This window comes from Dendrobates tinctorius, unplaced genomic scaffold (genome assembly GCF_039654945.1).
Source record: "Dendrobates tinctorius isolate UK_male_01 unplaced genomic scaffold, ASM3965494v1 ptg000120l, whole genome shotgun sequence".
Lineage (NCBI taxonomy): Eukaryota > Metazoa > Chordata > Amphibia > Anura > Dendrobatidae > Dendrobates > Dendrobates tinctorius.
In genome coordinates, this window is record NW_027361788.1 from 21,567,006 (window position 1) to 21,593,923 (window position 26,918).

At 44.7% G+C, this 26,918-nt stretch overlaps 3 protein-coding genes across 3 annotated transcripts in view; all 3 read left to right on the plus strand.

Moving 5' to 3' along the window:
* The window catches only part of LOC141101660 (ficolin-2-like), a 30,825-nt gene extending 13,621 nt beyond the window's left edge, over positions 1–17,204 (plus strand). The window contains exon 8 of the mRNA XM_073590892.1: positions 16,680–17,204. Within this exon, the coding sequence (XP_073446993.1) occupies positions 16,680–16,927 (248 nt within the window). The 3' untranslated portion in view covers positions 16,928–17,204. The remainder of the gene's footprint in view (positions 1–16,679) is intronic.
* On the plus strand, positions 651–13,231 carry LOC141101659 (uncharacterized). The gene is made up of 2 exons (XM_073590891.1): positions 651–10,226; positions 12,426–13,231. Exons 1-2 carry the CDS (start codon positions 9,113–9,115, stop codon positions 12,638–12,640), a joined length of 1,329 nt encoding a protein of 442 aa, XP_073446992.1. The 5' UTR covers positions 651–9,112; the 3' UTR covers positions 12,641–13,231.
* A 1,715-nt stretch (positions 17,205–18,919) lies between the features above and the next one.
* Positions 18,920–25,686, plus strand: LOC141046769 (ficolin-1-like). Its single transcript, XM_073541405.1, has 8 exons — positions 18,920–18,989; positions 20,927–21,040; positions 21,853–21,906; positions 22,780–22,818; positions 23,397–23,524; positions 23,954–24,083; positions 24,685–24,819; positions 25,105–25,686. The coding sequence occupies exons 1-8, from the start codon at positions 18,920–18,922 to the stop codon at positions 25,350–25,352; spliced, it is 918 nt and encodes a 305-aa protein (XP_073397506.1). The 3' UTR covers positions 25,353–25,686.
* Positions 25,687–26,918: the final 1,232 nt, after the last annotated feature.

The window sequence follows — 26,918 nt, forward strand, 5'->3', positions numbered from 1 at the left end:
GCAGCCTTCCTCCTGAATAGCTGCCACCAAGTTCAGTCAGCGCTGCAAAGAACTCCCTTCTGTGACTCCTTCCACACCAGGACTCAGATTGAGCTGAGCAATCTCTCCAGCTCCTTCCACCACCAAGGTTGGTTGCAAATGAACAACTATCACCAACAATGATTGCATACCCTGAGCACACCTTTATAGGGTGTCACACCTGATCCATAATTAAGTGAACATTAACCTAAACCTAAGGTGCGATACCATTCCCCACCACCGGGCAACTTAGAATGAACGACACCACGTGTGATAATTCTAATGGCCACCGGGGGCTATCACGACACACTTTGGAACCAAAGGAAAAAAAGTTCACTTAATGCATTTAATACCGCCAGATCCAACACTGGATCATGACAGTACCCCCTCCTTAATGAGGGGCCTCTGGACCCTCAAGACAGCCCCTCCTTAGGGAAACCCCTACAGCGGGGACGCCCAGACCCTGAGTTCACCCCACCCTCACCTGAATTCAAATTTATGACAAACACGCAGCTGGTAATTGCAATAAAGTTAATTTTGGAGGCACCACTCATCTTCACAGCGCCGACCTGGGGAACGAGTTTATGTATGTGTATGTTTGTTTGTTATGAGCTGATCAGGCTGCACAACACACTTCCACAAGATGTTTTTTGGTGGCACCCATACACGCTCGTTCACACACAGGTCCGGACCTGAACGTTTATTGCACACATTCGTTTGTCATAAAACTTGGTGAACTCATTCTGGACCTGATAACAGAGGCGTCCCCCTGTGTCACCACACTCACACCCCCGCATTACACCATAGGGTACACCACTCTCCAACCCTTTCCACCACGAGGTCTGCCCCTCACAGGGTTTGCTAGCGGCGAGGGCTGGAACTTGCCCCTACTCCCCCGCCGCACAATCGCTGCTCTCACTGGAGAGGAAGGGGTCCCCTGAAGAGAGACGGCAGAGACAGTGGTCTCAAGGCAGCAGCCCCCACACGACTGCCCCCAGCTGACTACTTCCCTAGCTCGCCAATCTATCCCCGGGTTGTGTTTTTTCAGCCAAGGGAAGCCTAAAACGATAGGTAATGGCATTCCCTCCAAGACGTAGCATGACAAGGACTCCTCATGATGTCCTATACGCAGATGGATGTTTTCTACGACTTGAGTAAGGCTCCCCTGACTCAGTGGAACAGAGTTAATGGCCTGGACGCTTATAGGTTGGGCCAGCGTCCTACACTTCAGGCCATGAGTCTGGACAAAACGAGCATCCACCAGACTGACTCCTGCTCCGCTGTCCACAAGCACCGGTACCACCTCCGGTACCCCGCCAGCTAACACTTCTGCTGACATAATACCTTGGGAGGGCAAAATGGAGGAAATGTACACTCCCTGGTTGCCTCCCTCCAAACGACCAGGGGTCTGCGGCTTCTGAGATGACACAGATATTTTGGCACGTAATGGGCACGCCTTAAGGAAATGACCAGTCTGCCCACAGGAAAAACATGCCAACCCCACTCCCTGAACCATAGGCAGGCCTGAACACAACCCAACACCTCCTACTTGCATAGGTTCGTCCGGAGACTTGGCACGCCCTGGGCAGATTCCCATGAAATGGCCCGGCTTCCCACAGGAAAAGCATACCCCCCCACCACGGCGAACCCCAGGCAACCCCCTATTTGTACCAACAACACCGGGCTGCCTGGGTTCCACCAACCGTACCGGGGGGTCCTCACCCCCGGAGAGGACTACAGGGGGCACATTTTGTGTATGTCTTTCCCTAAGGCGTCTATCCACCCGGATGGCGAGGGACATGGCGGCCTCCAGCGACCTGGGGGCGGCGTACTGCACCAGAGTGTCCTGCAACTTAGGAGACAGACCCTGCACAAATTGACTCCTAAGTGCAGGGTCATTCCACTGAGTGTTAGTGGCCCATCTCCTAAACTCAGAGCAGTACTCCTCAGCAATCCGGGCTCCCTGTTTACACCTACGGAGTCGGGATTCCGCCAGAGAGACGCCATCAGGATCCCCATACACAAGCGCCAAAGCCGCAAAAAACTCGTCCACGGACTCTAAAGATGGTGAATCATCCGGCAGGGAGAAGGCCCAGAATTGGGGATCACCCTTCAAAAGGGACATAATGATTCCCAACCGTTACTCTTCGCTCCCTGAAGAACGAGGGCGCAGCCTGAAATATAATTTACAGGCCTGCTGAAAAACCAAGAATTGATCTCTCCCTCCAGAAAACCGGTCTGGGAGAGATATCTTGGGTTCTGGCTGAGCCTGTGCCTGAATCAAACCTCCAAATCCCACCAACAGCTGCAGTTGCTGCACCATCTCACCGCGCAGCCCCCTAATCTCTTCAGTAAAGGTCTGCAGTACCTGGGTAAAGGTTTGCATTAGGTCCATAGCTCAGCAGAAAAGAAAAAATGTTACGGTTGGTGATAATGTAACGGTCAACGTGGGACTGGACACAGCGCCTCCAGCAGGGTGAATTTATGACACACGTGACCCTGGATACAGCGCCTCCAGCGGGGCGAATTTAAATAATACCGGGACGTGCAGCCGGATACACCGCCTCCAGCTGGCGAATTTAAAAAGTACACGTAAAACTGGATACCCCGCCTCCAGCTGGCAAATTTAAATAATAAGGGGAAACACAGGAAAAATTACAGTGGTGGGCCCTGTAATAGGGAATAGGGACATGGAGACCTCCTGAGCTCCCCTGAGGCAGCGTCCCTGCACTCCTTACGTTCCCTATACAGGCTCCGCACCTGTCGCCGCACGCGAACCTTATGCCCTGACTCAACCTGAACCTAGTCCCTCGCTAGGGCATTGGCCGGTGCGGAAACTAATCCCACCACTGCACTAGATCACACATAAGGAAAGTCACAAACAGGGGAAATAGAACTTAGCTCTCTCTGTGCAAATGCTCCAGCACAGAGTCCAGCAACCGACTGCAGCCTTCCTCCTGAATAGCTGCCACCAAGTTCAGTCAGCGCTGCAAAGAACTCCCTTCCGTGACTCCTTCCACACCAGGACTCAGATTGAGCTGAGCAATCTCTCCAGCTCCTTCCACCACCAAGGTTGGTTGCAAATGAACAACTATCACCAACAATGATTGCATACCCTGAGCACACCTTTATAGGGTGTCACACCTGATCCATAATTAAGTGAACATTAACCTAAACCTAAGGTGCGATACCATTCCCCACCACCGGGCAACTTAGAATGAACGACACCACGTGTGATAATTCTAATGGCCACCGGGAGCTATCACGACACACTTTGGAACCAAAGGAAAAAAAGTTCACTTAATGCATTTAATACCGCCAGATCCAACACTGGATCATGACAGGACCACCCCCTATACAGGTAGCGTCAGTTGGCAGACCCTGGGGGGGTAAGGTACCAAGACTGCTGGAACCAGGTGGCCGGCTCACAGAAGACGCGAGAGAGTGTGTCTAGCAAGGTGCAGGAGGGAACACGCAGGATACAAAAGTGTGCAAAGCGTGGACACAGGGCCACGCTGGGTTCAGGACAATACAGGGTGTGTACGCAGGGGGCACGCTGCGTACTGGACAGTGCAAGGTGAGTACACGAGAGATAAACATGAAGGAAATAGAGGGCACCACTTATGGATCTCAAACAATAGGGCTCACTAAGGGCCTGAAAACAACATGATATAAGAGAGCAAGAAAAAGATCATGCCCATATAACAAGGAGCACCTCAATTATATTCAAAAAATAATAGACACTTTATTGAGCAATGATAGTAGAAACAGCAAAAACACACAATTCACATTAAAAACATTTAAAATAGAAAAAGGACCTATGATAAATCATGCCTTTTTATGAAAGCAATGATTTTCCACACCTAATAGTCTCCCAAAAAAACACAAAATGACACAAAGTGAAATGCATAAAAGCCACCATCAATAGTATTGCACAAACAGACTGAATGTTATAGATAACTTCTACATAGATAGAGAGAGCATATATATATCATACATATGACAACATCAGAAAGTTGATCAATAGCTATAAAGTGCATGTGAATACTGTCATATGAGCCCAGAAAACCACAAGACATGAAGAGGAGAGTGATTAGCCTGTAAAATACAGGTCCCCCATAATGGCTTAGAGTGAGAACTGGAATTGCCCAGGTTTTTAAATTAAGATGACAGATAGCTCAATGGAATGCATAAAAGTAGTACCATATGGGCCCAGAGAAACACACAGAAAGGCAATATGTGAGGGGAAAATAGTAAGCCTGTTAAATACAGGTCCCTCAACAATGGCCAAAGATAAACTGGTAGCGCATAGATTTAAACAAGAACTGTCCTCCCACCTCTCCTCCTGTTCCCTCTTTGACCGGTTACAATCTGGCTTCCGACCGCATCACTCAACTGAAACTGCCCTAGCTAAAGTCACTAACGACTTACTAACCGCCAAGAGCAAGCGACACTACTCTGTCCTCCTTCTCCTGGACCTGTCCTCTGCCTTCGACACCGTAGACCATTCCCTCCTGCTACAGACTCTCTCATCTCTTGGCATCACAGACCTGGCCCTATCGTGGATCTCATCATACCTAACAGACCGAACATTTAGTGTCTCCCTCTCACACACCACCTCCTCACCTCACCCCCTGTCTGTCAGTGTTCCCCAAGGCTCTGTCCTAGGACCCCTACTATTCTCCATCTATACCTTCGGCTTGGGACAGCTCATAGAATCCCACGGTTTGCAGTATCACCTCTATGCCGATGACACGCAGATCTACCTATCTGGACCCGACCTCGCCTCCTTACTGACTGAAATCCCACAATGTCTGTCTGCTATCTCAGCCTTCTTCTCTGCTCGCTTTCTCAAACTGAACATGGACAAAACAGAATTCATCATCTTTCCCCCATCTCACTCTACCCCTCCACCATCAATGTCAACGGCTGCTTTTTTTCCCCAGTCCCGTACGCTCGGTGCCTTGGCGTGATCCTCGACTCTGCGCTCTCTTTCAAACCACATATCCAAGCCCTCGCCTCCTCCTGCCACCTCAAACTCAAAAATATTTCCTGGATCCGCTCATTCCTCAACCACAAAACCACAAAAACACTAGTGCATGCTCTTATCTCCCGCCTCGACTACTGCAACCTCCTACTCTCTGGACTCCCCTCTAGCACTCTGGCTCCGCTTCAGTCCATCCTACACTCTGCTGCCCGACTAATCCACCTGTCTCCCCGCTATTCCCCAGCCTCCCCCTATGCCAGGCCCTTCACTGGCTTCCTATCGCCCAGAGGCTCCAATTCAAAACCCTAACCATGACATACAAAGCCATCCACAACCTGTCTCCTCCATACATCTGTGACATGGTCTCTAGGTACCTGCCCGCACGCAACCTTCGATCATCTCAAGATCTCCTTCTCTACTCCCCCATTATCTCTTCTTCCCACAACCGCATACAAGACTTCTCCCGTGCTTCCCCCATACTCTGGAACTCTCTGCTGCAACACATCAGACTCTCACCATCAACAGAAACCTTCAAGAAGAACCTGAAGACCCACCTGTTCTGACAAGCCTACAGCCTGCAATGATCCTCGGTCTACTGAACCACCGCATGACCTGCTCTACCCTCTCCTACTGTATCTTCACCCATCCCTGTAGACTGTGAGCCCTCGCGGGCAGGGTCCCCTCTCCTTATGTACTTGTGTGTCCCTTGTCTTACACATGTTTACTATACTTGTCTATATTTCCCCTTTTCACATGTAAAGCGCAACGGAATAAATGGCGCTATATAAATGCATAATAATAATAATAATAACAACAAACGCATTCCCAGGCTGAAGTGCGCTTCACACATCAAGGTAAATGTGGAACCCAGAATCTAAGCCAGAGAAAGAAGGTGTGGGATAGGTTCCCACGCGTATCGCCACAATTGTGGCTTCCTCATGGAAAAAATAGCATGCTCTTCTTAGCGTTTGTGAAGTACAGTATATATACACACATGTATAATTAGAATATGTTATTCACTTGTACAAATGGAGACCACGAGACGCCGCAAGGAGAGGTATGGACGCGGCCATCTTGTCAATGTCTATGCATAAAGTGAATAAAGTTCGATTGAAAATGTGTTCTGCGCATGCGCAGAATGTCAAGGACATAGTGAACGTTTCAGAGACCAAATGCAGACACAATCAGCTGTGCATGCGCTGGACATGACGTATTTGTAGACACCTCCCTATTAGATACCCAATAACTGTATATATACACGCGTTTATAGTAAACATTACAGATACAAGGTGCAGTTAGAGAGAGCTGCGTACATGTAGACATGAGGTAATAATGTAGGTGCGTCAAAATCATTTGTTACAGATTATAAATGAATCATTCAAGGATTCAAAAATTTCACTATTGCGCATGTGTGGGATATAACCAGGCGGTACAATGCATTGAGAGCTGTCTGTGAGAACAGAGAAGCCCCTGCGCATGAGTAAATGACAGATGGACTCATCTGGTCATATTAAATACCAATGAACAAATATGCGCACGTCATTCATTCATAAGATATGCACGCCTAGTATCCTTATGACGCATAGAAATGCTGCAGCGCACGTGCACTCAAGTTGAACATGAACTCTCTAAAAAGAGTAAAAAAATGCACATAGCCATATTTATTTCTCTCATTACACAAGAGTAGAGGCATAGAAAATGCCGCACTATTCTTAATGAGTATGTCACACATGGAACAAGCAGGATATATTTATAAAATATTAGACACTTACTACATATATATATATATCTTCGAATAAAGCATACCCGTGTGCAAGGCATGAAACATGCGATACACAATTTTAAATTGGGGTAAGCTGTGTTTGATAAATTCATTACCACGCATATGTTTAACGTGGGAAAAATAACGCAAGTATGTTAGAGATGTCTAGTCACAAAAGCAGGACAAAAAATATAGATCACTAGTATGCTCACATGGTGCAAGTGGAAGTGAAAGATTGCGAACACAATGTCCCATTATGAGATATATACTCGATAAACCCAGGAACCACAGATACTGTATATACACATGTGTAACGCAAAAACTACCATTCCTACAACAAAAGATAATAAAATTTTAAAAAGGAGAAAACGGAGTGACGGATCCAAAATATATGCAAAAGTATAAATTTTATTAGTACTCACATCAAGTGCTGACAAGTATACAAGTTGACTAAAATAGGGGGGATAAGCCCCAATGATACAACAATCAGGACAGACAAGGACAGGGTAAATAAAATGATACCAGTGCTCGAAATCTACATGGCACAACGTTCAGTCAGCCCATGGGCATTGCACATAACAGACATATGTCTAATGGTAAAAGATAGTCAAATATGGCATACTCAATTAAATGTGTATTGTACATAGTTTTATTTTTTAGGCCCTATCAACGTTCGGTTTGTATGATTTTAACTTTTTGTCTTTTTATATTTTTTTTAGTTTCCCTGTGTTTTCTGTGTTGGCTACATGTGGACTCACTGGTACCATTGTGTGGTGTGGACCCCTCTATTCTGGATGTCCGTACCCACGCCTGCGTTTATTATCTGTTGGATCTGGAAAGAATATCTACCTTCATCATCGTTTCACAGCATATTGATATTATGGAGAATGCGGACACTCCATCGTGTTCGGGTCACTCATCTATTACTATATAAAAAAAAAAAAGTTTCTCTGGACTGTTGCATCAATCTTATTGTGTGCCTTTACAATCCTTACTGGTGCTCTGGATTTTTGGTAGCACACACTATCATATAATGTGTTTATATTGTTTGCCCCAATTATGATTGATGTCACTATCTTTACTGTATTTCCTCCATGGTCTGTCTTCGTGACCTTGGTTTATTATTTATTTTTTATTTATTTTATTTTTTTAAAAATTTTTTTTTTTTTTTTATATTTTTTTTTTTATTTTTTAATTTTCTTCTCCTGATTCTTTATGCTGTGACCTTAGTGCGCATACCTGCGCTCACCCGTTGCTCCGATATGGGTTTGGGCGTCTGCCCGCCTCAGGTTATACACGGGGTCAATTTCCCTCTGTGTTTTCCCTGACGCGTGACGCCTGCCCCATTTCCTGGAGGACTGAGGTGTTGCACTGAGTAGGCGCCGCTATTATGGTCTGATTACATCTTTATCATTCATTGAGCTCTGACACTTTTTGTCAACGCAATACACTGCGCAGGCGTCTAGGGTAACGATGCTATCTAGTTTTTCATATGAGTGCGGTTTTGTCCCGCCTTTTTTTTTTTTTTTTGTGACCATACTATTGATCACTTCCTGGTTTGAGTGAGCTGCACTGCGCATGCTCTGTCCGCTGCCTTTGGTTGGTAGACCTGCCCCATGTGACCGCTTTCAAGTGGGAGGTCTTTCTGCATAAAAACATGGTGGTTCACCTCAGTCAACACTCCCTTGATAAAGCGCCTGTGGCGGGCGCGAAACGTACGTCGGGGGTCGTTGCATGGGCCTTCACCTCCTCTGCTCCCCGGTAAGCAGCCTGCCTTTACTTGTTTCCACACTTCGGTCATTTGGACCGCTGGGCGGGTCGTCTCCCGGGTTCTCTCTGGCACAATTGCGCAGTTTTTGATATGCTGATACATATGTTATTAACTATTTAAGAATCCTTTCACATGTCATTGATTCATTTATGTTCAGTGTCGATTGGACTTGCACATTGACCCCTCTGGATGTTTTTTTTTTTTTTTGTTTTGTTTTTTTTTGGCGCTCTAGACATGTACAACTATGTACAATACACATTTAATTGAGTATGCCATATTTGACTATCTTTTACCATTAGACATATGTCTGTTATGTGCAATGCCCATGGGCTGACTGAACGTTGTGCCATGTAGATTTCGAGCACTGGTTATTTACCCTGTCCTTGTCTGTCCTGATTGTTGTATCATTGGGGCTTATCCCCCCTATTTTAGTCAACTTGTATACTTGTCAGCACTTGATGTGAGTACTAATAAAATTTATACTTTTGCATATATTTTGTATCCGTTACTCCGTTTTCTCCTTTTTAAGATTAGCATATGGAGTGGTAATCCATGCACAAGGCGTTTTTGGACCATGGTCACCGCCTTGTCTCGTTCTCTGATACTGGGCATTATCATATATGTATTGATTGTATCTGTGTTTTTCACAGAATTTTCCTGCCCAAATATGGATTTTCGTGCACGCGACACGACGTGGCGTGCGCAGCTTAATGATGCTTTCCAGGACAGTAGTGGCGGGGACACTGGTGGTTGCAGCGGTGATATGCAAGCAGCTATGTTAAAATTCAGAGATCTGCTCAGGAAACGCACACGCATATGGTGGAACCATGAATTTCTTGACAAATATATTCAGAATAATCTTATCCCTAGGGGTCTGCGTATCCAGGTCTTCCCCTCTTTCCCCATTCAGGATGATGATTTCAAAGCCAAGTGGGAGGAGTTGGCCAATGTATGTTCTATGGGTTTTTTGGACCTATTGAAAACACAAAATAAAAAAACGCTTACTCTTCTTGAGAGTGAGATCGAAATTATTCAATTGGATTTACAAAAAGGCTTAACTGGGGAATCACTCAAAAAGTTTAACGATGAACTTGATGTTGACCTCCAAAAATGGGCCCAAGAAACACAAGCAACCAAGACGAAGAAACTCAAACGAGATATACAGGATAAATTAACGCCCCATGTGTACAGATGGCGCCATCCTCCTGATAGATCCAGACAGTTACATAGGAGTATGTCACGTTCTCGATCTAGATCTACATCTATTAAATCCACTGTTTCTGTTGACGACGAGGCATCGGTGCAGCTGTCTCATCCAGGTGGTACCCTCAGCTCCAGCTCTGACCCCGTAACTAAACGTGTGGTTACACGGCAATCTGCCAGAAAGAAGACATACACCGGACGCAATTTTACTGATTACTCAGCTGGTGGCCTTCAGGTAGTTAACCTCTCAACACATGCTCTTACACAACCCCAGTTGGAGGTTTTGAGTCGTGGACTGACTTTCTCCCCCACTAATCCTTTTAACTTTTTTGTAGCACTGAAGGATCTTCACCTGTTCTCCAGAAAGCTACTATTACGCAAGCTACACCATAAGAATATCTCTCAGGAGTCGTTGACGGAGAGTGAGATGGAGGCACTTCGAGTTTTGGAGGATCTTCTCGATGAGCAGACACCACCAAGTAGGAGTAAGTTTCCTCCACACGTTTTGCCGAAATCCACGAGATTCCCCCCCCTGTCTCTCAGTCCCGCCATCGACATTTTCACAAAACTAGTCGCAGAGGATTTCAGAAAATTACCATCTAGACGTAAATTTGACAACCTCACATGGAGACAGCGGAACGCTATCTCCGAATTACAATCACTTTCGGGGGTGGTTTTCAAACCTGCTGACAAGGGGGGGAATGTCGTGGTATGGCCTACACATATGTATGAACGTGAGGCACATAGGCAATTGAGAAACCGTAATACTTACGAAAGGTTATCCTATAACCCGACTGCCTCCTTCTCACTCTCCCTTCAGCGTATTCTTGTTCGAGCTTTGGAGGGGGGTATTATAACCAAAACGGTCTTTGAGGGGCTGATGGTCCGAACCCCAAAGACACCCACCTTCTATCTCTTGCCTAAGATCCACAAGGACGCCGTCGAGCCGCCTGGCCGTCCGATTGTGTCTGGTATTGAAGGGCTCTGTGACCCAGTATGTAAATTTCTTGACTTCTACCTCAAACCACTGGTTGAATTATTACCATCTTACATTAAAGACACAACGGACGTCCTCACGCGGGTTGACGGCGTCCTTGTGGACGGTCATACCTTTTTGGTGACCGCGGACGTAGAGTCCCTTTATACATGTATTGACCATACCCTCGGTTTGGATGCGGTCCGCCTCTTCATGGGGATGTCCGACCTGGACGGCCCGATGTGTGGACTACTCCTTGAGCTGCTGCAGTTTGTCCTTACCCACAATTTTTTTGTATTCAAAGATCAATTCTATCTTCAGCGGTGCGGCACGGCGATGGGCGCGGCCTGTGCGCCCTCGTACGCTAATCTCTTCTTGGGTACCTGGGAGAGATCCATCTTTGGCGATGAGGGCGTGCCGGCCGCTTCCCATGTGCTGTGCTGGCACCGCTATATCGATGATGTTTTATTTTTTTGGGACGGGACGCTGCAGCAGCTCGGGGACTTCATGGCATGGCTCAATGTTAATACTTTTAACATTAGATTGACATTTAAATATGATCTTAAAACTATTGACTTCCTGGACGTCACACTGGAGATCGACGATACACGCCGGATCCAGACTGACGTGTACAGGAAGCCCACTTCTGTCAACTCTTTACTCCATGCCGAGTCCGCACATAACACCTCTACCATCAGGGCCGTTCCTGTCGGTCAGTTCCTCAGGATGAGGCGGATCTGCTCCACCGAGGATGGTTTTGAAAGGCAAGCTAGGGACCTACAGACTCGTTTTCGCAACCGGGGATATAGTAACAGGAGCATACGAAAGGGTTACAGTAGAGCCAGGGCTACTGCCCGTAGGGACTTGTTTTATCCGAGGCGTGATAATACTGGGAGATCTGCTAAGTCAGGTGGATCTGCCCCAATACGTTTCATCTCTACCTTCAATCATGAATGGGAACACATGAGGAGCATTTTGGCCAAACACTGGGCAATTCTTGGCTCGGAGCCATCTTTGGGCCAGGTTATCGGTGATCGTCCTCTGATGACTTCAAGAAGATGTAGAAACTTGAGGGATTTTTTGGTCAAGAGCCATTACATCGCGACGACAACGAACCCCTTTGGATCTACTGGTCCAACTCGGGGGTGTTTTCCCTGCGGCCACTGGGTTGCCTGCCCGAATGTCCTTCGCTGCTCCTCCTTTCAGTCCTCCGATGGTGAAAAAGATTTTCACATCAAACAACACATTTCCTGCAGTAGTACTAATGTCATATACTACGCGACATGTGGGTGCCCACTGATATATGTGGGCCTCACATCAAGAGAATTACGTGTGAGAGTTCGTGAGCATGTTAGGGACATTCGGGCGGCCAAGACAGTGGTCGATCCTACTACCCTTAAGACCATCCCACGTCACTTCAGATCCTCCCATGATTGTGACCCGGGGTCCTTCATGGTAAGAGGTATTGAATGTGTACACTTGGGAATCCGAGCTGGAAATTACAAAAAGGCGTTGGCCCAGAGAGAGGCTAAGTGGATCGTCGCTCTGGATACCATGACCCCCAAAGGACTTAACGAATCTCTGAGTTTCTCCTCATTTTTGTAGCTTCTGCTGTCTCCGCTGCACTCACCACTGTTTTATTTTTTAGGCCCTATCAACGTTCGGTTTGTATGATTTTAACTTTTTGTCTTTTAATATTTTTTTTTAGTTTCCCTGTGTTTTCTGTGTTGGCTACATGTGGACTCACTGGTACCATTGTGTGGTGTGGACCCCTCTATTCTGGATGTCCGTACCCACGCCTGCGTTTATTATCTGTTGGATCTGGAAAGAATATCTACCTTCATCATCGTTTCACGGCATATTGATATTATGGAGAATGCGGACACTCCATCGTGTTCGGGTCACTCATCTATTACTATATAAAAAAAAAAAAAAAAGTTTCTCTGGACTGTTGCATCAATCTTATTGTGTGCCTTTACAATCCTTACTGGTGCTCTGGATTTTTGGTAGCACACACTATCATATAATGTGTTTATATTGTTTGCCCCAATTATGATTGATGTCACTATCTTTACTGTATTTCCTCCATGGTCTGTCTTCGTGACCTTGGTTTATTATTTATTTTTTATTTTTTATTTATTTTATTTTTTTTAAATTTTTTAATTTTCTTCTCCTGATTCTTTATGCTGTGACCTTAGTGCGCATACCTGCGCTCACCCGTTGCTCCGATATGGGTTTGGGCGTCTGCCCGCCTCAGGTTATACACGGGGTCAATTTCCCTCTGTGTTTTCCCTGACGCGTGACGCCTGCCCCATTTCCTGGAGGACTGAGGTGTTGCACTGAGTAGGCGCCGCTATTATGGTCTGATTACATCTTTATCATTCATTGAGCTCTGACACTTTTTGTCAACGCAATACACTGCGCAGGCGTCTAGGGTAACGATGCTATCTAGTTTTTCATATGAGTGCGGTTTTGTCCCGCCTTTTTTTTTTTTTTTTTTGTGACCATACTATTGATCACTTCCTGGTTTGAGTGAGCTGCACTGCGCATGCTCTGTCCGCTGCCTTTGGTTGGTAGACCTGCCCCATGTGACCGCTTTCAAGTGGGAGGTCTTTCTGCATAAAAACATGGTGGTTCACCTCAGTCAACACTCCCTTGATAAAGCGCCTGTGGCGGGCGCGAAACGTACGTCGGGGGTCGTTGCATGGGCCTTCACCTCCTCTGCTCCCCGGTAAGCAGCCTGCCTTTACTTGTTTCCACACTTCGGTCATTTGGACCGCTGGGCGGGTCGTCTCCCGGGTTCTCTCTGGCACAATTGCGCAGTTTTGATATGCTGATACATATGTTATTAACTATTTAAGAATCCTTTCACATGTCATTGATTCATTTATGTTCAGTGTCCATTGGACTTGCACATTGACCCCTCTGGATGGTTTTTTTTTTTTTTTTTTTTTTTGGCGCTCTAGACATGTACACCTTTGGCCTGGGACAGCTCATAGAATCTCATGGCTTTCAGTATCATCTTTATGCTGATGACACACAGATCTACATCTCTGGACCAGATATCACCTCCCTACTAACCAGAATCCCTCAATGTCTGTCCACTATTTCATCCTTCTTCTCCACTAGATATCTGAAACTCAACATGGACAAAACAGAATTCATCATCTTTCCCCCATCTCACGTGACCCCCCCTACGAACCTATCAATTACAGTAAATGACTGCCCACTCTCCCCAGTCCCACAAGCTCGCTGCCTCGGAGTAATCCTTGATGCTGATCTCTCCTTCAAACCACATATCCAAACCCTTTCCACTTCCTGCCGACTTCAACTCAAAAATATTTCACGCATCCGTTCATTCCTCACCCAAGAATCTGCAAAAACCCTAGTCCATGCCCTCATCATCTCTCGCCTTGACTACTGCAACCTCATGCTCTGCGGCCTCCCCTCAAACACTCTCGCACCCCTCCAATCTATTCTAAACTCTGCTGCCCGACTAATCCACCTGTCCCCCCGCTATTCCCCAGCTTCTCCCCTCTGTCAATCCCTTCACTGGCTCCCAATTGCCCAGAGACTCCATTACAAAACCCTAACCATGACATAGAAAGCCATCCACAACTTGTCTCCTCCATACATCTGTGACCTCGTCTCCCGGTACTTTCCTGCACGCAACCTCCGATCCTCACAAGATCTCCTTCTCTACTCCCCTCTTATCTCCTCTTCCCACAATCGCATACAAGATTTCTCTCGCGCATCACCCCTACTCTGGAACTCTCTACCACAACATATCAGACTCTCACCTACCATCGAAACCTTCAAAAAGAGCCTGAAGACCCACCTCTTCCGACAAGCCTATAACCTGCAGTAACCACCGATCGACCAAACCGCTGCACGACCAGCTCTACCCTCGCCTACTGTATTATCACCCATCCCTTGAAGATTGTGAGCCCTCGCGGGCAGGGTCCTCTCTCCTCCTGTACCAGTTATGACTTGTATTGTTTAAGATTATTGTACTTGTTTTTATGTATACCCCCCTCACATGTAAAGCGCCATGGAATAAATGGCGCTATAACAATAAATAATAATAATAATAATAATAATAATAACTATGTACAATACACATTTAATTGAGTATGCCATATTTGACTATCTTTTACCATTAGACATATGTCTGTTATGTGCAATGCCCATGGGCTGACTGAACGTTGTGCCATGTAGATTTCGAGCACTGGTATCATTTTATTTACCCTGTCCTTGTCTGTCCTGATTGTTGTATCATTGGGGCTTATCCCCCCTATTTTAGTCAACTTGTATACTTGTCAGCACTTGATGTGAGTACTAATAAAATTTATACTTTTGCATATATTTTGGATCCGTTACTCCGTTTTCTCCTTTTTAAGATTAGCATATGGAGTGGTAATCCATGCACAAGGCGTTTTTGGACCATGGTCACCGCCTTGTCTCGTTCTCTGATACTGGGCATTATCATATATGTAAAAGATGATAAAAGTATAGAAACATAATAAACTGGCTATTTTCTAAGTGTCTAGATATACAGGATATATATATATTTCCCTCATAGCGCAGAGGTAAGTATGTCCAAACTGTCCATGATATGCCCAAAAGAGAGTATATCATCTATGGAACAGATAAAATATCCAAGGTCCCATGTTAAACTCAAGTTAAGGAAGTTAAAATTAAAGACAACAAATTCCCAAGGAACCCCCAACACAGACGTTCCTGGGGAAAGTGGTTATGGACACAAGGTTCATGATGTTCAAAAATACCCAAGCTGGAGGATGTTCCCAGGAAAAAGTACAATATGTGACACTGTCACAAATAGAAATGTAATCATTAGAAAATACTTTAATTTTATCTTTATCTGTATTGGTTATCAAGAACAAAAATTATCAATAGAAAACTCTCACATGAGAGAACGTGAGTACACGGGAGCACGCTGGGTACAGGAGCGCGTGTGGCGTGCACTGACAAGCTTGCCCGGGTACGGGCAAACCAGAGCGCATGCAGGTTAGCACACCTGAGTACAAGGCTAGGCAGAGTGCATGCTGGGAAGCACACCCGAGTACAGGGCTAGGCAGGGCGTATGCTGGGAAGCATGCCTGGATGCAAAGCAGAGGGTGTGCTAAGAAGCATGGCAGAGCATAGGGCAGGAGCGGAGCATGTGCTAAGAAGCACGACAGGATACAGTGCTAAAGCAGAGCGTGTGCAAAGAAGCACGACAGTACACAGTGCAAGGGCAGAACGTGTGCTAAGAAGCACGACAGAACACAGTGCAAGAGCAGAGCATATGCTAAGAAGCACGGCGGTGCACAGGACAGAAGCAGAGCGTGTGCTAGGAAGCACGGCAGAGCACAAGGCAGAAGCAGAGCGTGTGCTAGGAAGCACAACAGAGCACAGTACAGGAACAGAGCGTGTGCTAGGAAGCACGGCAGAGCACAGTGCAGGGGACCTGAGTACGGAGGGCGCCCAAGCCGGTCTGGCAAGGAAGCACAATAATAATCAGGCGCCTCCCATAGGAAGAGGCAGCCTGATATAGGGCAAGAGCGCTGAGACTTCCGGGTTAGTCCTCCAGGACCATAGCGATGGCGTGGCTACAGTCAGGGCAGAGAGGAGCCCGCATGCGCGCTTAGCAACGCTGTGCAGCCATAGGATTAAGTGCGAGAGGTGCGCGTGCGCACCCGACGAGGTCCCCGGAGCGGCCGCGGCACCGGAAGTGGTGACGTCAGGTGCAGAGTCCCAGCACCGAGTGACAAAACCCTTATGTTATTGATGGCAAAACCATAATTAGGGAATAGGGGACATTTTGACTTTTGTTATGGGTCCCTCTTTCTTCTATGTAGGTCACTAACTGTATATAGTAAAGTTTCCATAGTAGAAAGTCAGTAGCTGTAAAACCTGAGTAATTAGCGTATAACAAGCCAATGTCTCTGTTGTTTTGCAGGTGATTCAATGGGAGATCTAAACAACATGAAGTTCAGTACTAAAGATCAAGACAATGACATTTATGGGATCAGTTGTTCTGAACTCTTTAAAGGTGGCTGGTGGTATAACAACTGTCACAATGCAAACCTTAATGGGTTATACCACATAGGAGCACAGACATCCAATGCGATGGGTATTATCTGGACTACTGCAAGAGGATCTAAGTACTCCTTCAAGCATTCAGAAATGAAGATCAGGGCAATTTGAAAGAATCACTGAGGTTCTGACCCTAAAATTTGTGAATTTCCAAATATTTGTATGGATTTTTTAAAAGTTTAGATAGGTACCAAAACACATAGCAAAGGTAATGTAAATGTGAGCAATCCCTCAACCATCTCTGTATACTCATCTTGGTTTTTAGGGATATATTAAAAATCCAATCGCAGGTCCCAATCCCGCTTCTTTATAGCATATATACTTTTTATCCTTCACTAAACTTGCATGTTGTTCTTAATTATAGGAATAAAAGTTATATTTTATAGGATTTTTCTGCTTTGCTTTCTTAATTTATGTAGAATCATTTCTTGCTTGTGTATCTGACGTTCATTAGCAAATCTAGTCCCTTCTCCTAGCTGTCTCCTTCAAGAACATCATTGACGGAGAATAGGAGGAAGCGCTCTGTCTGTCTTGGAATGAAAGAGTAAGTGATGCTTAATGAGGGAATCTGACATTGAGCCTGTTGCAAATTTCTGCTTTCAGCAGAATCATCAGCACTCAGACATTCTGGGAGAAACCAAGGTAAACCATTACCTGCACCATCACAACATGGAAGATTACAGGAAGAGCAAGACTAAACAAACCAGAGAGGTCATACAATATAGTTAAGAACATATCTTTTTAGCTTTCAGCAGAATCATCAGCATTCTGACATTGTGGGAGAGTGAACTGTTTTATTTGGCACATAGAGTGAACATGATCTTCATCGATGCAACATGGAGGATTACAGGAGAAAGAAGACAAAACAAAGCAGAGAGATCATGGACTGTAGTCTGGAACACAACCTGTTCCATATTTTCAGCTTTACAGAATTTTCTGACTACTGATGATTCTGCTGAAAGCTGTCAATCTGCAAGACAACATGGTATAATATGCAAAATTATTAGATTAGTAATTTTTGTTATTTCAAATTAATTTTCTATTTGTATGTTGCTAAATAACCCTTTAGGTATGGGTGTGGTAGACCAGCAGAGTATGGTATATTGGTTTCTGGCAATAGGCTTTCCTTCATTTGGGACAAAAATATTAGTTTTTCTGCTCCAGCCCTGTATCTAAATACCCTGGTTAAAGCAGAGTGGCTTATTGGCACTTCCTGGCATCCAGTGCCTGGTGTCCCACCAGAAGGCCCATAGTAACACCCTTGACATAGACCTTCTGTTTGTAGTCCTTGTAAATAGTGGCCTATGCATTTGGTTCTCCTAGACATAGCTTGCCAGAGACCTTTTGATGCAACCACAGTGGCCCAGCATTCATGCGGACCTTAATCTGATTGAAAATTTAAAATATTGGTTCATAACAATGCTCCATCCTACAAAGCTGATGCAGAATATTGCTTATCATTAGACTGGGATCACACCACTGTGTTTCTCACATCCGAGAGAGTTGGGTTCATTATGCAAATTGCGCTGTGATCAAACTCTGATCAGAGTGTGCTCTGATATTCTTTTGACAAGAAGATGGAGAAAAAAATGTCTCTATCTTCTCCCGTGTGTAAGTCCGTGGAAATCAGACCGAACTCAGATGTATTCTGAGTGCAGTCCAATGATTTACACGGACTCACAGACTTGCATGGCCAAGTGCGATCTTTATGTCGTATCGAACTGGTTGACGTTTGTCTGAGTGCAATCTTATGTTTTGTTGGATTGCACTTGGGGCCAATTTTTCCTAAAATTATAGGATAGTCACCACCATTCAGCCTCCACTGTGATCACAAGATGTTTTTGTTTGGACTTACCCTGCTGATTGCTGTAAATTATCAACTAATTCTGCTTGAACACTCAACTACTGGAGAGAATGAGTTAATTTGTTAAGTAAATAATTAAGGCCCATCCAGTCTCTAAGGAAATATTTAACAGGTCCAGTACAGCTCCCTTAGAATTAACAGTAGGGGTCACGAGGTATGTGTATAAACATGATGTCTACAAATTTATTTAGAAGTACCTGTGCCATCCAGAAGACCAGTGTACACTTCTTGAATCAGTCATGTGTATGGCAGTACTGCTTTTGCTTGGACTCTTTTTTGAAATCTGTAGGAGTGATCAGACGTGTCCTGGTGAGTACTGTACTTCTTATACATTTATATATATTTTTAGCTGACAGTGATAATGAACAGTTCATCATTGCTGCTTAGGCTGTGTTCATCATTTTTACTTCGGCTGTGTTCAACATTTTTCCTCAAGCTGTGTTCATCATTACTCCTTAGGGTCCCGTCACACACAGCGATCTCGCTAGTGAGAGCGCTCATTTTGTGACACATCAGCGATCTCGCCAGCGAGATCGCTGTGTGTTACGGGGATCAGCGACCGGCCCACCTGCCGGTTATCGCTGATCGTGCTCGAGCGCCCTGGGCCGTTTTTCGATTGCTGGTCTCCCGCTGCCCAGCACGCATCGCTGCGTGTGGCAACGAGAAACCAGCAATCAGCGATGCTGGACGCTGGTTTCTAATGTAAACGTCGGGTATCCAGGAGCAGGGCAGCTCCTGGATACCCGCTGTTTACCTTGGAAACCGGCGTACACGCTGGTTTCCAAGGTAAATGTCGGGTATCCAGGAGTCGCGCGGCTCCTAGATACCCGATGTTTACCTTGGAAACCAGCGTGTACGCCGGTTTCCAAGGTAAACAGCGGGTATCCAGGAGTCGCGCTGCTCCTGGATACCCAATGTTTTACATTAGAAACCAGCGTCCATCGTCACTGGTCCTGATCGCTGGGGCTGTCTATGTGACAGCTCTCCAGCGATCAGCCTAACAATGTCCCAGCGATCCCATCATGTCGGATCGTTGATGGGATCGCTGGGACATCATTTAGTGTAACGGGGGCTTTAGGTTGTGTTCATCATTACTACTTAGCCAGTGTCCGTCATTACTCCTTAGGCTGTGTTCATCATTACTCCTTAGACTGTGTTCATCATATCTCCTTAGGCTGTGTTCATCATTTCTCCTTAGGCTGTGTTCAGAAGAATATTTAGAATTGAGAGTTCTCAGTGGTTGATACCTTTTAATGGCTAACTGAAAAGATGGTAACAAATTACAATCTTTTGGGACTACTCAGGTCTCTTGATCAGGCTAAACTTAAGGTACTGTCACACTAAGTGATATCGCTAGCAATATCGCTATAACTAGTGACGTTATAGCGATATTGCTAGCGATATTGCTGTGTGTGATACTTACCTACAACCCGCTCCCCCGCTGCTTATCGCTGATCGCGCGAGAACGTCCTGGGCTGTTTCTCTTCGTCAGCTTCCTGCGGCGCTTGCTGCTGTGATGACGAGCGACGAGTGGAGCCAGGCGGGAGGACGCAGGATCGCCTAGTGTGACAGGTAAGTAGCGACCCCCATCCCCAGCGATGTCGCTGGTGAGATCTGCCTGTGTGTCAGCTCACTAGCGACCACTTAGCGATGCACCAGCGATCCTGACCGCGTCATATCGCTGGTCGGGATCGCTGGTACATCGCTAAGTGTGACAGTACCTTTATTCTTCTATCTACTGGCTAACACGGTACATAGATATATATCTTTCCTATAGGCTGTGTTCATCATTTCTCCTTAGGCTGTGTTCATCATTACTCCTTAGGCAGTTGGGTGGTTCCTGGTCATTAATAATAATCTTTATTTAATAATCTTTATTTTTATATAGCGCTAACATATTCCGCAGCGCTTTACAGTTTGCACACATTTCATCACTGTCCCCGATGGGGCTCACAATCTGAATTCCCTATCAGTATGTCTTTGGAGTGTGGGAGGAAACCGGAGTGCCCGGAGGAAACCCACACAAACACGGGGAGAACATACAAACTCCTTGCAGATGTTGTCCTTGGTGGGATTCGAACCCAGGACCCCAGCGCTGCAAGGTTGCAGCGCTAACCACTGAGCCACCGTGCATTGACTTGCATGGATGATTGGTCTTCATTTTATATATGTTCCCATGACTATTACATGTAAGCATTGTTTAGTTTAATAATATACATTTATGTAACGTGTTTTTTTACCGACAGAAGTGAAAATTTTAGGGTTTGGGGATTCGGATAAATTGTCAATTCTTCGAGGCTGCCCTGGTCATCCTGGACTTCCAGGTCAAAAAGGAGATGTTGGGGCACCAGGAGAGAAAGGTTAGTGCAAAGCGAATATCGATGAAAGTCTATGGGTTATACAGGGTAGACCGACGGAGAGGACACACCATTGGTGAAACCTATGCAGTCGCACAGGGTCCCAAGAGGTAAGGGGGCCACTTCCACCTCCACAGCATTAAGCAACTTTTGTCAATGACACAAAGAGGGTCTTATATACTGTTCTAGCACAAGAGCATTCTTCTGCCTATGTCTGCCACTGGTAGGCCCTATATTGTAGCCTCCAGTAAGTATTAATAAAATATTGGCATTTGTTTGATCATGAATCAATGAAAGCATTCAACTACGTTTACAATAAATGAACATATGTATTTTAGAGGTAGCCATTGTGGGTTCTATTGGGATTAAAAGGTTATTCAAAATTTGGCAAGTTTTACTTTCATAGCAGAGGTCATAACTTCTTGATCCCTGGGATTTCGAACACTGGGACCAAAGTCCCGAGAATAGAGCTATAAAATGTCCTGTTAGAATGAAGCAGTGGACCAGCATGCATGGTACCAGTTCATTCATTTTTATAGGACTTCCCAAGACAGCAGGGTACAGTGCTTGGCTATCTCTGTCCAGTCCCATAGAGAATGAATAATGCGCTGATGATGCATGTGTGATCACCATTACATTCTAATAGGGCATTCAGAGCACATTTCTTGGAGGCGGTGAGGGACCTGGCAGTTGGACCCATAGCGATCAGCAGTTTATCAAGCAGAATGGTGCTGGTGGTGTCAAGTAGAACCTAAAAGAGGCCCTTGATCTCCATGTACATCAGGCTATATTAATGTTTTGCTATTTGTCTCCAGGACAAAAAGGATTTGCAGGCGGATCAGGGAAGGTTGGACCTCAAGGCCAAAAGGGTTAGTAAAGAACTTATGATGTATGTAAGAACAAAAGTGTGAATAATGCAATGTGGAATTCAGAGAATCCATCCTGTTTGGGTAATTTGGAGCATGACATGGGTCACATTTTAATTCCACTGATCAATTTCAAGGACTTCTCACCATGGATTCTTAATCTTGGTAATGCGGTTTTACCCAAGCATCAGACCACTTTGTTCCAATTTATGTGGCATTTTTGAAGGAGGCTTAGCTGTGAGTAGCTGTTTGGTATGGCCCATGGGTAGTTGATGCAGCTCTTTATTTTAAGGAGTCCATGACATCTCCACATATCCCAGCTTCTAATATAAAAAATTGAGTCATTGGAGACTGATTTACATCAGTCAGAACTTGTATTGACCTTTTATACGTTGTCCGCAAAGAGGGTCTACAGTTCTGAAATAGTCCTCATGTGCTCCTTGGGCACCATACAGCATCAGCACATGGCTCTGCAGAGTACATGATGCATAACAAAATAAGAAGGAAAGCGCAGAGAAACAGCATTTCTATGAAGCCTGGTGACTCTGTGACAAAATGATGACCCCAAAGCTGCTAATATGGCTGCTGTAGAAGGCAATATCATGGAATCAATCACAAAAGGAGGAAGGAAGAGTGGTGCATAGTAATAGAACAAGTGGCTTTGATATTTCAATACATATCTAACTTTGGGCAATGTTTTAGTAGGTCTTGAAAAATCTTCAATTATGTAAAAATGTACATGATTTTTTTCCAGGGGGTATTTTCAATCCTCTAGAACATCTACACAAAGTTTAGGAAAAGTATATTTTATGCTCTGGCAAATGGGTCCTGTGGGGGATGCAGTGACAGCTGCTCTGATATATATTTTTCTTATAGGAGAGAAAGGAGAAAGTGGTGTTGCTGAACCAATATACGGTGAGTTAGATGTCTGAGCGAGAACTTAACTTCTACTTCACCCCCATCAGTCTAAAGTCTGTAGTTTCCAAAATGCTAGTCCGCAAATTAAACAATCAAATTACATCAATAAGAACAAGAAAATTCTAAAGTATAGTCTTCGAGAGATTGTAGTAATGGGCAAGCTACCCTCATCTGTGGATATGTCTGTCCTGAAAATAATCCTTTAATTACTAAACCACATCAGGCTGATTTGGTGTTGTGACAATGATTTCTAGGATTAAAAAGTATTGTCTGTTTTAGGTTGATCACAAAGCAATTTGTGATGGAACCTTTCAGCAAGTGTGCAGTTTTTCTACAGCACCCCGCAGGGAAAATGAAGTATTACACATGTCCCAAAAACTCATGTTTGCTTATGTGCATGGACACCCAGGGTCCTCCCAAGTGCACTTTATAACACTTTATTTAGACTAACAGATGATGATTCATAATTAACTCTAGTACTTCCATAACTCAAAATGCCCTAAAGGGGTGTTTGAAGAGGATTTTACTAAACACCTTTGAATTAAGTTGTATTTTTATTTATATGTGTCTTGCAGCTGCCAGAAGCTGCAAAGAAGTGCAGAATCAGGGGGCAGTACTCAGTGATTGGTACACCATATACCCAGATGGCAGCCAGCCTCTGAAGGTCCTGTGCGATATGGACACAGATGAAGGGGGATGGATTGTAAGTATTTACAGCGTTAATGGAAGCCACAATCAGAAGGTTTTTCTGGAAAATCCAGATCCATTGTAAACATATCCTTTCCTTTAGTTGGAATATTATGGATTCAGTCAAACATTGGTCCTTAAGTCTAAAAGAACCAAAAGTGCCCTCTACCATATAAGAAGACAACAGTATAATAAATGGTTTAGGACAAGTGGCGACCCTGTTACAAGTTTTGCATTAGGCCCCAAGAGCTTGAAGTTACTCCACTCAATTGACGCCTTTGTAATTCTCCTATAGGAGATTTTTTTTGGCGGGCAAGGATCCTTGTTTCTAAAAAAAAGTATAGCCTTTTGTAAACTATATTGTCTAGACTAGATGTATTATGATCTATAATATGTCCGGAAACAGAAGTCCTGGCCGAATAATTTGGTCTTTTTCTTGCTTCAGGTCATACAAAGACGTTGGGATGGATCGGTGGACTTCTTCCGTACTTGGGATGCTTATAAGAAAGGGTTTGGAAGCCGGCTGAATGAATTTTGGCTTGGGAATGAAAATATTCATCATGTAACCTCAACAGGTAACGAGAAACCTGTGGATCATCTCCTTATTGATTTTTCGACTAGTACTGTGCATTGAAGGTTAAAGGGTCTATAAGTGATTGATAATGGTTTGTCATGAACTAGTTGGCCTGGTCCTTCTTTATTTGAAAGCAGTGCTCCATCATCTGTCCCTGATTCTAAGAAAAAACTTTAAGGAAAAAAGCTAGAGAAGAGTCTTGGTGGTCAACATCCAGCCAAAGTTGGACTTATTATAAAATCACCTCACTATTCTGAAGATCCCTCGCCACCTCTTCTAGGTCACATTTAAAAACTATGAAGGCCTAAGAGTTCCATGCACAGCTTTTGCTGCACCACTAAATTATATTACCTTTGACCCCCCTCCTGTGATGTAAATCTTTCAGGTCAATTCTAGTCCTAAGACCAGAAACAGATAGGCTGACCTGAGTATAGGTACCTATTCTTATGAAGACACCAGATCTCTGCTCCTGGTAACGTTGCCTAGAATGGTTCACTTTTTATGGTCTCCTCTGCATTTTCTGAATGGGTTTGGTATTGGACAATTTCTTCATTGCTTTGTATTTTTAGCTTCCAGTTTCTAAAGTATCTTTCTCTATAAAGGAACATGGGAATTACGCGTTGATCTACAAGATTTTGAAGGCAAAAAGGTGTTTGCCAAGTATGCAAGCTTCAAAGTTTTGGATGAATCTAAAAAATATGAGTTATTAATTGGAGCCTTTAAGGAAGGAACTGCAGGTGAGAAGCAATTTGGCCAAAATGTCCTTTATGAAAATTGGTTTAACTCCATGTAAAACTGAACTTTCCAAAGGAATTAATAAATTGGCGGGTTGAGAATTGTACTGCAGGTGTGATGGACCAAGCAAAAGAAAAGTCCTTCTGTCCTTAGGGCAGGTGGGACATTTTGACTTTTGCTATGGAGTCCTCACACTTCCATGAATGTCACTGCTTGTATAAGGATGATCGTTTAGTATATGACAAGCCATTCTAATATTTGACATGTTGGTCTCTGCCATTTTGCAGGAGATTCCTTCGGAGGTCTAAGCAACATCAAGTTTAGTACTAAAGATGAGGACAACGACATTTATGAGGGTAGTTGTTCACTACTCTATAAAGGGGGCTGGTGGTATAGCAACTGTCACGGGGCAAACCTCAATGGATTATATCACCTAGGAGCACACACTTCTAATGCGGATGGCATCAACTGGTTTACTGCAAAAGGGCATAACTACTCATACAAGCATGTAGAAATGAAGATTCGAGCGGTTTAGAAAAATATTGACGAACGAGCATGGAAATTGTGTGTATTTACAAAAATTTGAATACATTTCTTGTCTTGATTGATATCAGATTACAAAGTTTGGGTACATATGATGGACATCATACTGGAAGTTAAAACATACTTAGCAACACTTTAAAGCACACAATAGGTATATTTAAGCCTCACCTGTGGGAATGTCCCCAAAGTGTCAGGCAATATCGGGATATTTGGCAAGTAGGGTAAGGTTTTGGTGATTTAAGTTGAGTGTATTGGTTGCAGCAATGCTGAGTGGCTTGTTAGCACTTAGTCCTCCTCTTCCATAGCTAGTTATTGTATATACTGTACAGTATAGCCGGATACGTTTGGTTCTAGAGGTTAGAAGAGAGGAGAAAAGTCGACATATCGGGACCTGGTGAAAAAGCATTGCCAGGAGCCACCAATTAATTACCAGTGATACCACATGCCACCGTTTCCAATACTGACGTACATTTAATATAGTATGCAAATGAATAAATCTGTATAATTTCTATATTTTCATTGACCTGTTTCATTTGTATAATAAGTTGAGTTATAATCTTTATATCTAGCGTTTCTTTTCACTTTTATATCACTATTGAATTTATTAATATTTGGTTATCCTGCACCCATTATGTGCCATTGATGGTGGATTAAAGGACTTTTACTGCAATATGATCTGGGTCATGAGATCAAGATGTAGTTTCTGGCCACATCTTTACCTGGGCCCACGCTTACTAAGTACTACACTACTGGGGTCTTCTTATGATACGACCATGTACGACACATGACTGTGGTGGTCAGTGATTGGTAAGTGATGTGTGCAGGACTGGCAGGGATCACCGGAGAGGATTCAAAACGTGAGTTCTGTCTATTTCTCCTTCGTCTCATTGGGGGACACAGGTACTGTGGGTGTATGCTACTGCCATCTGGAGGCTGACACTAAGTATACAAAAAAAAGTTAGCTCCTCCTCCGCCGCATACACCCTTGCCCCGATTACGGGCGGAAACCAGTTTTTTGCTTATTGTCTTTGGAGGCACACATGTCTGGGTTTCTCTAGACTGTTTTTTTTTTGTTTGTTTCCCATGAAGATAAGACAGGGGCGACGGACCCTATTGAAACGGTCCGATCTCCCCAAACCATCAACGGGCGAGCACGCGTTGAGTATCGTCTCCGCGTATCCTTTCCCACACCGAGGGACATCTCTGGGACTTTTCCCCGGACATCTATCTTATTTAATGAAGATAAGACAGGGGCAACGCATCCTATTGAAAGGATCCGATTTCCCCAAACCATCAACGGGCGAGCACGTGCGAGTGTCCCTCCACGTATCCTTTCCCGCACCGTGGGACATTATGCCAGACTTAGCCCTGTCCACCCCTAGGTATTGAAACCATGGGCTTGCACAGAGGCACAAGACTAGTCTGTGCGGCCCCCACTGCTCCACCAACGCAAGACGGAGGTGCTGCATGGCGGCGGACGGTCCCTCTCCTCGGGACTGAGCAAGGCGGACGGAGCTAGGGTGCCTGCACTGTCCAAAATGGATTACCTCATGGCTCT